This window comes from Penicillium waksmanii (assembly GCF_028829765.1).
Source record: "Penicillium waksmanii strain IBT 27052 chromosome Unknown utg000008l:1.0-5622682.0:1.0-5626561.0, whole genome shotgun sequence".
Classification (NCBI taxonomy): Eukaryota; Fungi; Ascomycota; class Eurotiomycetes; order Eurotiales; family Aspergillaceae; genus Penicillium; species Penicillium waksmanii.
The window spans coordinates 1,171,157-1,184,441 of record NW_026643254.1 but is presented as its reverse complement, the minus strand read 5'-3'; the positions used below and the strand labels follow the sequence as shown (position 1 = coordinate 1,184,441).

At 47.3% G+C, this 13,285-nt stretch overlaps 4 protein-coding genes across 4 annotated transcripts; all 4 read left to right on the top strand.

The window, feature by feature from the left end:
• Positions 1–1,447: 1,447 nt before the first annotated feature.
• On the top strand, positions 1,448–2,824 carry N7481_008793 (MCT family MFS transporter; the record flags this gene model as incomplete). The annotated part of the gene is made up of 1 exon (XM_057268012.1): positions 1,448–2,824. One exon carries the CDS (start codon positions 1,448–1,450, stop codon positions 2,822–2,824), a length of 1,377 nt encoding a protein of 458 aa, XP_057118689.1.
• A 927-nt stretch (positions 2,825–3,751) lies between these two features.
• Positions 3,752–4,963, top strand: N7481_008792 (alpha/beta hydrolase; the record flags this gene model as incomplete). The annotated part of the gene is made up of 1 exon (XM_057268011.1): positions 3,752–4,963. The coding sequence occupies one exon, from the start codon at positions 3,752–3,754 to the stop codon at positions 4,961–4,963; it is 1,212 nt and encodes a 403-aa protein (XP_057118688.1).
• A 736-nt stretch (positions 4,964–5,699) lies between these two features.
• On the top strand, positions 5,700–7,511 carry N7481_008791 (fungal specific transcription factor domain-containing protein; the record flags this gene model as incomplete). Its single annotated transcript, XM_057268010.1, has 4 exons — positions 5,700–5,943; positions 6,009–6,291; positions 6,349–6,931; positions 6,987–7,511. 4 exons carry the CDS (start codon positions 5,700–5,702, stop codon positions 7,509–7,511), a joined length of 1,635 nt encoding a protein of 544 aa, XP_057118687.1.
• A 485-nt stretch (positions 7,512–7,996) lies between these two features.
• N7481_008790 (uncharacterized protein) lies at positions 7,997–8,902 on the top strand (the record flags this gene model as incomplete). The annotated part of the gene is made up of 1 exon (XM_057268009.1): positions 7,997–8,902. One exon carries the CDS (start codon positions 7,997–7,999, stop codon positions 8,900–8,902), a length of 906 nt encoding a protein of 301 aa, XP_057118686.1.
• Positions 8,903–13,285: the final 4,383 nt, after the last annotated feature.

Sequence of the window (13,285 nt, the reverse complement as noted above, 5' to 3'; positions counted from 1 at the left end):
ACGTGCCTAGTCTTCGTTCAATCATTCCGCAACCCACCATATACGCTTGGTCTGTATGGTTAATGAGAGCGGTGGGCTCTCTATCCGTGGCATCTGGACGGGAGAATATGGTACTTTGAATCTTTGCGACAAGAAGTGCAGAAGTTGCGCGGTATGGTTTAATTTGAATTGACAATATGTAAATCTGGTAACTAAATTTCGCAAAAAAACACGTGGTACTGTTTGACATAGCCTCCATTGAAGGAACACGAGCATGGATCGGATCATCAAGTAGCGTCAATCGGTCAGTACCGGAAGCATCCCCGTGCCAGTAGTTGAAACCCTGCAACTTTTGAGTACAGGATGCCTTATTGAGGTTCATGCCCCGATCACAAAAAGCGAACACGCATCAGGTAACTACATTCTCGTATCGTACTTTAGCGAGGCTGAATGTTTGCGTGCTCAGATCTGACATTCTCCACTCACAATGCTGCAATCCTATGAAGATCGTATTCCTTCGGTTAATTGGCTATAATTTGGCTTTTTCTCTCAAGCCAGCGGGTACAGTCAGTCCTCTCATAGACTGCCTAATACGGGACTTCGGGTATATCCGATTCCCGACGGCCCGCGGGCAGCCAATATGGGAGGCTCCCGATTTCTTTTTCCGAGGTTGCACGTAGAATTTTTTTTTTAATTTACGTTCTGTATTACTCTATTTACTAAGTGGGCCTTTGGATAACTCCATTCTTTCCAGTGTGTCCATTCTGTCATTTCGTGTCCGTTTGCTCGTGTCTTCTTCTTCCATAACCTTTCGATAACAACGATTAGAGAGGCTACACAAGGACTCCTTATGTGAAGAATTGTCGAAACTGGGGCGGAATTTTCAAACAAAAAAAGTGATTTATATGGGCCAAACGGTGGAGAAAGCGCCAGGATGCCTAACGTTTCTTCAGGGCGGCTTGGCTGTGGCTGAAAGCGGCGATCCACACGCTTGGCAAGATCGCTCTCACCGCGTACGGTACCTCTGAAAGCATTCTTTATTCTAGGCGAATTTGTCGTACTAATCTTACAGAAACTTATTGTCGGATCTTAAGGTTAATTGAATGGACATGGGAATGGGATGCGAAGAGTTTTATCACATCATTTTCCACAGTGCGCACACTTCGGCGTGTTACTATTTTACGTGCACCAATCAGCGTCAAGCGGACATTTGCAGCGCCAAAGTACGAAGCGAAAGTCCGCACCTGCATATTCCACCAAGCTTTGCACTCGGTCCTCGCCCTTAGAAGCCACCGAGCTCGGCATCTCCTTAAAAAGCCCGTGGAAATGCCATGGCTATCACCTCACGAGTTAGCTTTTCATGCAATTGCATTTCTTGTTACCTTCTCCTACATTCCATTTGATCATTCCGTTTCTTGTTTATTTTATTTTTCTCCCATAGATTGATATCAAGAAATCCTTACGTGCGATGCCAACGCACCAAACGAATTCGACTAGCGAGTCAACTCTGGCCGAAGCTCGTCCAGGGCCAGATGTCGAAAAAGATGATCACACTTCACCACCATCGGCCGCAGAGGTTGCCACCAATGATCCTCCCGATGGAGGCCGTGATGCTTGGTTGGTCACCTTTGGCAGCTGGTGGGCTCTCTTCATAGCCTTCGGCTGGACGAACTCCCTTGGTGTGTTTCAGAATTATTACGAAAAAGAACTACTGCGCGCTTACTCTGCATCCACAATTGCTTGGATCGCATCCACTCAAATATTCATGATGTATGGTGGCGGCATTGTCTTGGGCAAAGTGTTCGATCACTACGGACCTCGGTGGCTGTTGCTTGTCGGTGGATTCGCTCATGTGTTCGGCCTAATGATGACCTCTATTTCCAAGGAGTATTATCAGATATTCCTGTCGCAGGCAATTTGCAGTGCTATAGGTGCCAGCGCCATCTACTATGCCTGTCTGGGCTCACTTGCTAGCTGGTTTCGGGCGAAACGCGCAACTGCTTTTGGAATTGCCGCCTCTGGTGCCTCTATTGGCGGTGTTATATTCCCTGTAATGGTTGACCGTCTCATCGACCAAGTTGGCTTCGGTTGGACTATGCGCGCGGTTGCCTTCCTCATCCTCGGGGGTCTTGTTATCGTCAATCTTACTGTGAAATCGCGGCTGATTCACGAACCGAAGCCAGTTCATATTCGACAGTACATCAAGCCTTTCACGGAAATCCCATTTCTGCTTTTGGTCATATCGCTATCGCTTTTTTCGTTTGGACTGTTCCTACCCTTCAACTTTATTACTGCTCAAGCGCAGACCCTCGGCATGTCCCCCAATTTGGCGAATTATCTCGTCGCGATTCTTAACGCAACCAGGTATGTTTTTCAACTAAACCTCGCGATTAAGGAAGTCTATACTAATTCGTTTAGTGTCTTTGGTCGTATCATTCCCGGTCTGATCGCTGACCGGGTCGGTCGCTTCAATGTCATGTCTGTGGCAACCCTGGTTTCGGGTATTCTAACCTTTGCGATATGGCTCACTGGCCGCTCGAACGTCGCAATTATTCTATATGCCGCATTCTTTGGTTTCTTTTCTGGCGCTTATGTCTCTTTGACACCAGCTCTTATTGCCCAGTTGTCTCCTATCCAGGAGATCGGCATTCGTACAGGAGCTCTATATTTTTTTGTGTCAATCGCCGTGCTTACAGGGAGTCCGATTGCCGGGGCCTTGGTTGCTGTTGACAAGGGTAAATATGGCTATTTGGAGATTTTTGCCGGGGCCACAATGTGTGCTGGTGCCGCCCTGGTCGTGCTGACTCGTGTTGTGAAAGGCGGATTCAAGTGGGCTGTTTTGTAAAAAGGACGATTTCGATGTAATTCAAATATACTAGTATATATATATCAGGTAGCAGATTTAAGTTCTCGTCAATTGTCTCGGTAGTCGAAAATGTTACACAAAGCTACTAGGTATGGATCACAAATTTGCAATTCCACTCGCCCGCGAGGTCGCGAAACATATTTTGGTGGTACTAGGTACTAGTAACTACTTGTAGACCTCGGGACCCACTGCCCAGGAACCACCCACCTGCCAGTGGGCATCTAACTCGGACAAGAACCTTCCAAGGTTGGAACTTGAACCTTCAAATTGCATCTATCACCTGGGCAAAGTGTAAAAAAGGTAAAGCTTGCGATGGCTTGACTTAAAGGATTTGGACTCAAATTGTGACCTTAGGGTTTCATCAAGATACTATCCCTACCTTTAGTTACAGCTAGGAATGAATAAACCAACCTCTTGGAAGTTCGATGGATTGGACTTCAGTGAGTTGCAAAACAATTTAAAATTACAACCAGTCAAAATCCATTATGCTCTACTTGTGAGAGAGGAATTCTACTGGCGAACACTGATCAAAGAAATGATAACTCTGATTCAGGTCACATAAGGCCCAAAATCATAGATCTGCGCAGTGATCGACCGCAATTGTGAGGGGCGGACGGACTTTTGACGCGCAGATTCGGCGAAATCGGCCCCCAAAAAAGCGATTCGGACTTGGGAACAAAGCCGGCTACGTAATTTGAACTACTAGTAGTTACTAGTGTACTACTTTATGCATCGGAAAAACATATATATCCTTCCCCCGCATCTTGCCACCTTGAAACTCCTTATCCAGGCCAGATCCTATTCTCGACAGCCTTCAAGTTGGAACGTCCACCGCCGAGGAACATCGGTACAATCATACGTCACACCAGTAATACTACATAGGTGCAAAGCAAATATTTCTTCATCATGCTTCCTCTCAGCCCAGATGGTGCATTTAATTTCGAGATACTCCGCACCCTAGCTCTTGCCCGCTACAGAGGTGCAGACATCGGTGAAGTCTTGGAAGCAGCGGAGCATATCGAACCAGGAAACATGGAAAGCTTCCACGACGCCTTCGCCAACCTCGCTTCACGCGTCCTAGCACAGGCCGACGGAATCAATGCTAAAGCCCACCCTGTTTCCGCACGAGATGCTTACTTTCGGGCTGCATCATATTTCCGCGCCGCAGACTTCTTCATTCACGGCAATCCAAACGACCCCCGAATCAATGGTCTCTGGACCCAACAGACACTCGCATTCGACAAGGCTATCGCACTCTTGCCCATTCCCGGGGAGCGTGTTATCCTCCCAGCGGACAGTTTCAACGTCCATGGCATTTTCTTCCGCGCCGATGACAATTTCACTAATCCCAGACCAACTTTGATTCTCGGGAATGGGTATGACGGCGCGCAAGAGGAGATGCTTCATGTTTCTGGCTTCGCTGCGCTGGAGAGAGGCTACAACGTTATTGTTTATGAGGGACCTGGACAGCCAACGATTCGCCGAGGGCAGAACCAAGGGTTCATCCATGATTGGGAGAAAGCTGTTACACCCGTTGTTGACTACCTGCTCCATCAGCCTGAAGTTGACACTGCACGTATCGGCTTGCTGGGATACTCGCTCGGTGGATACTTGTCTGTTCGGGCAGCAGCATTTGAACACCGCCTGGCAGCTGTCATAGCCGTGGACGGGCTTTGGGACATTTATAAATCCTTCGCGAATGATCTTTTGCCGCCTGAGTGGCTAAAATCATTCGAAGCCGGTGATGCGTTGAGCTTGAATGCTCAGATCGATGAATTCCGCTCTCAGACTGATACATCCACCACACTTCGTTGGATAATTGACCAAGGACTGTGGTCTTTCAACGTCGAAGATGTGAGCGGGTTGCTTGATGGGATCAAGAAAATGACACTGGAGGGGCTCGAGGGCCAAATTGAATGTCCAGTTTATGTCGGTGATGCGGCCGATGATCATTTCTTTCAGGGACAGCCGGGCTTAGTGAAAGAAAATATCGGAGCAAAGGCGACACTTGATACGTTGACTGCCGTGGACGGGGCAGGTCATCATTGCCACGTTGGAGCCGCTGTCATTATGAATCAACGGCTGCTAGATTGGTTTCACGACATTGTTTTGAAATAGTGGAATTCACGTGTCTTGCTTCGATTTTCTGAGTAGTCTGCGAACCAGGAGAGAATAATTTGCTACTCTGGGGTCTCCATGAATTATGTGTTAGTGATGAAGATTTCTGATTGAAATGAATGTTTTGCTCTTTTTATGAGTGGTTTCTTTTGTGTTTTCTTTTGTTTCTTTTTTCATATAATTCGGGAGATCTGCAGGCTTATTCCGTCCTTTCCTATCAAGGTTAGCGCGGTTGTAGTTACATTCCTGTGTTGCCCGCGGTCTTTCATGCCACCTTCATATTCCACTCCCGCCAAAAAAATGAGTTCCACCAGTCTTTCCTGTCGGCGCTGTCGAAGGTTCAAGGTAATTTACATATATACGCCTTGAATCGGTCACTTAGTAACAGATATAGCGCAAATGCTCCCGCGAACTGCCAACTTGTGAACGCTGTCGTCATTTAGGAGTCGATTGTGCTTACCCCCAGCGCAAAAAACGAGAAGCACGTATCGTGGCCACGCCCAGAGACGACAATAGCACCGCACTCGAAAATGTATATCAAACTAGGCCTATGGGGGTCCAGTCAAATCTCATAATGGCACTAGCGACAGATACTCAATTAGCCTCGCAAACAAATGGGCTCACCCTGCTGGATGTCTACTTTTCACAGTTCATTCCTTCCAGTATTATTTCCCAACAAGGACGCACCAAACGACTATATTTAAATGGCGAATTATGTACCGGTGTTTTGCACGCCATGTTCGCCTTGGCTTCTTTATTCTTGGGCCGCACACAGGCGCCAAGCAAGTGGCGTCGACTCGATGACTCGGCAGACGTCTCCCAAATCGCTCCTCACCACGGCCAGGACTGGGCGAATAATGCTGGGCACATCGCTTCCCTCCAATTGCAAGTGCCTTCTGTCGACACCGTTCGAATGCTTTCCAATCTTACTACTTATTGGTTTGGCATTGGTCAGAGAGAAAGGTCCCAGGCGGGTGCGAGTAAGTCCATCCTGGTTTCAGATAATATCTATACTAGTTTTAGGCTCAGGCTTACGCGCACATAGATTTAGTTATACAGGCAGCACGCGACTTACAAATGCAAAGCTCACATCTGCCGAAACCTCAATCCCGTGATCTGCGATGGTCTTGTTTCTGGGCCGACACAATCTGTCGATGTTTCGTCCTTGATGATAGTTTCGCCAACTCAAATCAGGATATGGATATATCTGATATTACCCAACCCTACAACAGGTTTATCACCAAGGATGTTGATAACACGTTGTCGGTCTCACTGGAGACACGGCCAACTCCTGGGCAGGAAGCCTTGTTCAAGGCATTGGGCCTCTGGTATGTTTTTTCGAGGGCTATCTGAGGATTTTGAACCATATTAAATAACTTTGTTAGGCGTGAGGCTAGAGCGTTCATTCGAAATCTCAGGTTCATTTACAATCTTGCACCCGAGGCGGCTCTGACGGGGAGGTGGGCAGCTCTCTTTGCGTTGGATAGTAAAATCATCTCCTGCTATTCATCCTTTCCCACCACACTACGCAACGTTTATGGGGGTAGCCTCTGTGACTCAGGCGAGGTCCCAGAACTGTTGCTATCACTTCACGCAGTCTACCACCAGTGTCGAGCTCTGCTCCATCTTTCCATGTTCATGTTCCTACGACAAAACGCCTCAGCACCCCCCGATTACGTCAACTTATGCGCCCGTGTCTCGATGTCCCACCTGAATAATTTTGCAGATGTCGCTACCTGCTTTATGTCTCTTGCTCCATTTAACGCCTCGGCAAATCCACCTTTTATTGCATATTGTGCTTTCTTGACAGCGTCGATCCATTTGGCTTCTTTAAAGATGTTTCAGGGATCTACCGGAAATCCACCCTATACTAGCCCACCTGCGTTGGCTTTATTGAGGAAACGAGCCCTATCCAGCCTTCTTGTGCTGCTGCACCTCCAATCTTATTGGTCCTCGTGTAAAGAACTGGTATGTAATCCCAGTTTATTTCTTACTGCCTCACATACTACCCGAGATCATATAGCTTACCGGGTTTCATTCACAGCTTGACCGTCTTCAACCATTATGCTTCCCTGTCCGAATATCACCGGCCGATATAGAAAAACATGGCCACGATCTACGAAATTCATCCGATATCCTGCCCTCGACCACAATTCCTGATGGAACTCCGTTGGCTCCACTACCACCACATCAAGAAGAACTCGAGAATATCATGAGTCGGCACCTTGCGCAGGTTCTGCAAATGGTAGACCTAAGCCATCCGGCCTATTTTTCATTTCAAAATCTACAATCGTCACATCAAATCGCGGGTCATCCTTCGATCCTTGATCAATCGGCGAACTTCTACCCGCAACCATACTACACATGGCAACCCGAACCTGAACCGACACGAATATCTCCAATTCCCGGTCCGCAACCAATTCCCTACAATGCTATAGTCACAGAACCTATATATCCTCATCACCATAAGCCACGGAGCTGGATTCCGGCTCGTCCGGTGGCCTTAGAGTCTACGGGATTTGAATACGATGAGCAGGATCTTGAATAGTAGGATACCTACTAACTATGTATATCTCGACGAATAAAGTGTGTGGACGCGGGTACCCTTCAGGGGTCACTCCGGGACCCCGGGCCCTTCGCACTTTTGAGAATCAAGGATATTGAAAAGGAGGGCGTAATGGTAGTACTACAGTATCTGCGTGTCAAATATTTAGATATTTCCAAGTACCAACCTTGGAAGGCTTAACAGAAAACCCACTCTAAAAACCTTTGACGTACATTGTTGTGGAGCGGAGTAACAGGGACGTCATATCTGCCTGCCAACGCAGCCAATTTGGGATTTTTGGAGCTCCGCACGCCGGCAGGAGATTTAGTCCTTGGGCTTACATCCAGTCACGGTATTTAAACTTTGATAAGAAAAGAGCAAAAGTTGCTCAGTGGGAATAATACATTTTATAAGCCACCTTGGGATAAAGTTATCTGGACACATCACCTGCCTATATTGGTACCCTCGACCTCAGGATATCAAGCGAAATGTCCGATTCAAATCAAAATGAGTCCGACCAGGATTTAGAAGGTCTGCCTCCATCTGTGAGACGGTACATTTACGAAGGACAAGATCACTTCTCTCGAATCGTCGCAGTTGAACGAGAACGCCTACTCAACTCAATGCAAAAGTCTCGTGAACACAACGAATTCAATACTGCATCCGACGATATCTCCAACACTGAGCCAGCAACCTGTGAGGTCACCGAATTCCTTATTTTCAATATTGATCCATTTACCTTCCGACGGGATTTCCTCGAACACAATCCGATCCTTACCTTCTCCATCCGACTATCATTCAATCCGAAAATGCACACACTTATCATCAAGATGGTTACCGCCGAACATACCCAGGTCGGTGCCATTTTCAGAAAGGCCGTCGATGGGGTTCTTGAACCTATGGGGCTTGATAACGCCCTCAATTACGTCTACGAAGCTGTGGATATTGATGTCAATGGAAGAAGGAAGCAGGCAGATCTAGGCTGGGGGCCAAGAAGGCCCCCTCCTGGCTGTCCTAAACGACCCACAGTGGTCGTCGAGGTTGGGGTGTCTGAGACGCAAAGTAAGTTATGCCGAGACGTAAATCTTTGGCTCGATCCGACACGTGGAATGGTGGGAGTAGCGATTGCAATTAAGATAAATTGCAAAAAACCGATGATCACCATAGATAAATGGACGTGGGACCCAGCTACCAGGAACGCAGTTCAGACACAACACATCGAGGTTTCGGAAGACCAGACAGACAAGGTCGAGCTGTCTGGAGGTCCTTTGATAATTCCGTTTCGTCACTTATTTCTACGAGACCCCCAGACCCCAAGAGAAAAGGACGTTATCATAGATAGGGAATGGTTGATTGATATTGCCGAGCGGGGTTGGGAGATGCAATTTCAGTAAGCATTTTTGATTTATTCTTATTAAAAAGTTGATGATTTAGCTTGGGTGTTTCGGGTGTCTTAAAATAACCCATTCTGCGTCCCGAGAGGACAATGCGTGCACTGATTCCAATTTGAACATCTATTTACTGGCATCATAAAAATGCCTCTAGAATACAAATATTTGCTCAAGCATCGACCTCCAAGCCTACGTTAGGGTTCAAGTTCCAAATTCAGATTGATACTCCGCATCAGAGAAAGGTTCTAATCCCACCGAAAATCTTCTTGAATTGACTTCCCGTTGCAAATGACCAAGTGCTAACAAATTACGATGATGCTATGTCTCAAAATGAGGGAGAAAATCCTCGGACGTCAACCCGAGATGCCGAAGACGTGGCATAAGACTTTCAATTGATTTATGGAAATAGCCACTCTCGCCCTTGGCCGGGAAGCGTTCAAATTCCTTTCTTTCAGCTAACCAAATATCAAGGTCTTCTAGATCAACAAGCGGGACATCAAGCAGCATGGAAACGACCGTGTCCATGAACGCTGCCAATTGGGGCTGCGGGAGCGATGGGGGTGGATCCTGGAAGTGAAGAGATCTAAGGTTGGTAAACTTGGCAATGTCAGAAGAATGACACCTTGTAAGGTTGTCGGTGTCCAGCTTATCATCGACAGATGGTGTTCCGTAGGTGTTGAATCCAAAATCGACCGGCACACGTGTATAGCAAGCATATGGACTTTCTGATATTTTTCTAAGCCGCTCCAGAGGCGGAGTCATCGTCCTAGGGAAAATGAATTCAGCCTTGAGAAGGTGGAAGAGCCAGCGTGAAAATCCTTCCGCTATAGGCTTATTTCAGTGGAGCCGGAACACGACCAGACAAGAGGGTGTGTGACTCTTACAAGGGCTATTGGATGAGAGAAGTACCAAACTTTAACCCAGGGTGTACTGGTGTATGATTACTTATACAATGCCGCAAGGCCAAAGAGTAGATCGCCGGTTCAATCCAAGAACCAACACCATGAAACGTGTTCCGTTAGTATAGCGAACTTTACTCAGAGATCCGGACTGGGCCTTCAAATTATCCCAGAATATAAGTATTCATTATGTCTGGTGATCAGGAAAGATATTTTGTATAACAATCAACTCTCATATACACTTACGACAAGTTAGGCAAACTGCTACTCTCTCACTTTATACTTTCTATAGTGGCCAGCGGCGTTATTGCGTCTCCATTTACGAAGAGGGAAACCTCTATTGCATGTTCCAGTGGCAAACAGACACCAAAATGCTGCCAGAGTGTGGTTCTTGTCAATATACTAGGGAAGACTGTTGATATTGGAGTCGGATGTGTAAACTGTATGGTACCTCACATTCTAACTTGGGCTACATTGATCAATTTATAGTGGGCAGCTCGTGCAAGGGTCAAACCCTTGCTGTGATACCGAGAAGACAAGTCGCGTAGATTGCGTCGGCGAAGTGATGCTGACTTGACAAGTTTCTCATCGATGTTCTAACCGTTTGCACTGAGGCTATTGGGGGAGGTAGCAGTGGCCAAAGCGGTAGTGGTGGTGGTTGACCGTTGGCCTTGGACCACATTTGCCCCGACCATAGGACATGAAAATGCTAGCAAGAGTTTCGACGTACAAATAATCTTTGATCAGTCTAAAGCTTGAAAGCAGCAACTTAATAATCACGTGTCATATTCCTTTGATGGGTTAAGGAAGCTACCACGAAACAAACTGTCGACTAATAAATCAAGGCTTTTACAGAAATGTTCGGAATTTCATGGCAAGGTGGGTTCAAAATTTTGTATGAGTTTTCAAAAGTTGGCGCGAATAAGGGAAGGGATATCAATACGATAACTGCTTTACCATGCTCCTTTTGTGGACGCGAACACTGGAAAATGTGGATGTGGATATGGATGTGGATAGGCGTTACGGAGACGTTTCAGGGGAAGGGGGGAGGGGAGGATGGAGGGGAGGGGGGGTCTTTATTTAGATGCGAACTACTAGTATTCAAACTAACGAATTAATTAATGCAGCATGGTGTAGGGAGTATCCGATTAACAAAGCACAGTACGAGTACTCGTACTCCTTAACCAGGGGATTGGATTGGATACTCGTATTCGAATCTCAAGATTTCATTTCATTAAGATCCATGGCATCCTCCCTTCACTACGGAGTACTCTACCCGTTCAAATTTCAGGGACCGATCCACCAGGACAGGCCTAGACTTCGATTCGTACAAATGTACTCCATAGAGTTAGTCCGCACGCATACTGATAGGCCCAGGTGTCAATGTCAACCCCAACCCCTACCCAACTCCAGTGGTCTTCCCCAATTTCCCACATGTCTGCAAAGGTGCATCGGACTGGGTCTGACTTGATCTGAGCAGGGGCTTCCCGAAACTCTGTTGCCTGCACTGCCTCGATGATCAGCGAAGAAGCTTGATTTGCGCGCGCTAGGCCCCGTCGGCAGTGGCGGAGTGTGGATTAGATTGGGGGTGTCGGTATTTGGTTGAGATGGGGGTTCCTACCTTACGGAGTAAGAAATTACTACTAGTATTTGCTAATGTGTTATATTCAAGTTCAAAATTTCCTTGGGTTTTTGGGCTGCGCGGAGTGTTCCGAGATATCGGGTCTTTGTGGGATATTTGTTCGGGATGTGGCGAATAGAGTGGGGGTTGCTAGAGAATAAGCTATTTTGGACTCCGTATGGGTATCTACATAGAAGTGATTCATCCATGGATGCTGGGTTTTGGTTTGACTATATTTAGTAGTATGGTGACTGATCCAGGGGAGAATGGTAGAATTTACTAGTACTAGTAGTAGTAGTAGAGCAGATTTGTTGTCTTATCCTTCTTGGCTGGAACTTGAACTTCAAGTTGAAATTCTAGTGAGTCGCCAGGCCAAAGCTTCAAGAGCTGCAGTTGGTGGGGGGGGAGGGGTAAGATGCAGTTCGGTTGGATAAGCTGAAGCTGTAGTTATGAGCGGTTGGTTGCAGAGCAAGCGAAATATGGATGTGTTGGTTGAGAGATACCTCACGCAAAGATAAATTGCAGAATTTGCGTGAAGCAAAGCAGTGGCTGATTGCGCAGTACATAAGTACACTATAAAGTTTACGGTGTACTGTGTACAGATTAGAGAAACCTTGGAACATCACTTGAGGTGGCTTGGGTACGTGGGATGTAGCCAAGCATTGTTGCGCTGCGCAGGGCAGTCTACTTGGCAGGTCTAAGATGCCGATAGCGATTGGGATTGCAGCCAGTCTCAACGATCGGTGGCGCAGAAACAGTATGCACGTTCAGGGTGGTTGGGGCGAGATACTCTGTACAGCTACCTGTCAGAGCTGTACCATAGTCCGAGCACACCGTGACCGTGCATTGCACGAAGCGGAGCAAAGAACGGATACTGAACCCTGCACCCAGTGCTTGCTACCAGTGCTTCTGATAAAGGATGGAAAATATATCCCAGACAGCTTTGCAGCCCTGCCAAGGCCCACCCAACCACCCCTGGACAGATATTTGGCATTACGTAGGCGCTAATTTTGGCGGGCGGTTGGGTTCGGTGGAGGCTAATTTGCGGCCGCTCCACTTGGGCCGGGCTGGCCTTGAAAGACCCAGGAGGGATGTACTCCGGGGGGTAAGGGACAGGGACAGCCAGTTGCAGAGCTAGCACCGAGACAAAAGAGAGACAGCGAGAGACATTGGAAAGGGATTGTCTTGAATGTGACATGGCTTGGAGTGAGATGGCATTGGGATATCAGTGGCAATTGTAATTGTAATTGCACTTGCAATCATGACGACAATTGCGATCGTCATCCTGGTGGTACGAGGTACAAGGGACAAGGGATTTTGTAGGTGGTACATTCCAGGGTCGACGCCTCAACGGAGAGGCATCTGCTGCTTTCAGCACGAGGGCTCACGATCGGCCAGGACGCGTGGGCCCGGGCGGGGTGGAGAAGTCCACAGGAGAGCAAGGAAAAGGGGCTCTGGTCTGGATTCGGGACTGTGGAATCTGAATCTGTCTGAATCTGGAATCTGGATGTCCTTCTGGAATTAGCATGGAAAGGGTTTGCGGGAGATTGTTCAGCCGTGGTGGTGGTGGTGGTGGTGGTGGTGGTGGTGAAGCATTGGTGGTAATGATGATGCGGTGAAGTAGTGGAGTATGAAGCCATCCTATGAAGCTATCAGTATGGCAGAGACAGGATAGAGTGCAATGAATGGATAGAGTAGAGCCATAAATAACTCAAGAGCAGAGTAAGTCTAGAATAGTATAGGTGAGTGGAAGTGGAAGTGGAAGTGTAAAGGGGAGAAGTGAAGAACAATAAATATCACGTTACTCCCCCACCTCCTTCTGCTTTGCTTCCCTCCTCCTCCTCCTCCTCCTCTCTGTCTCTCTTT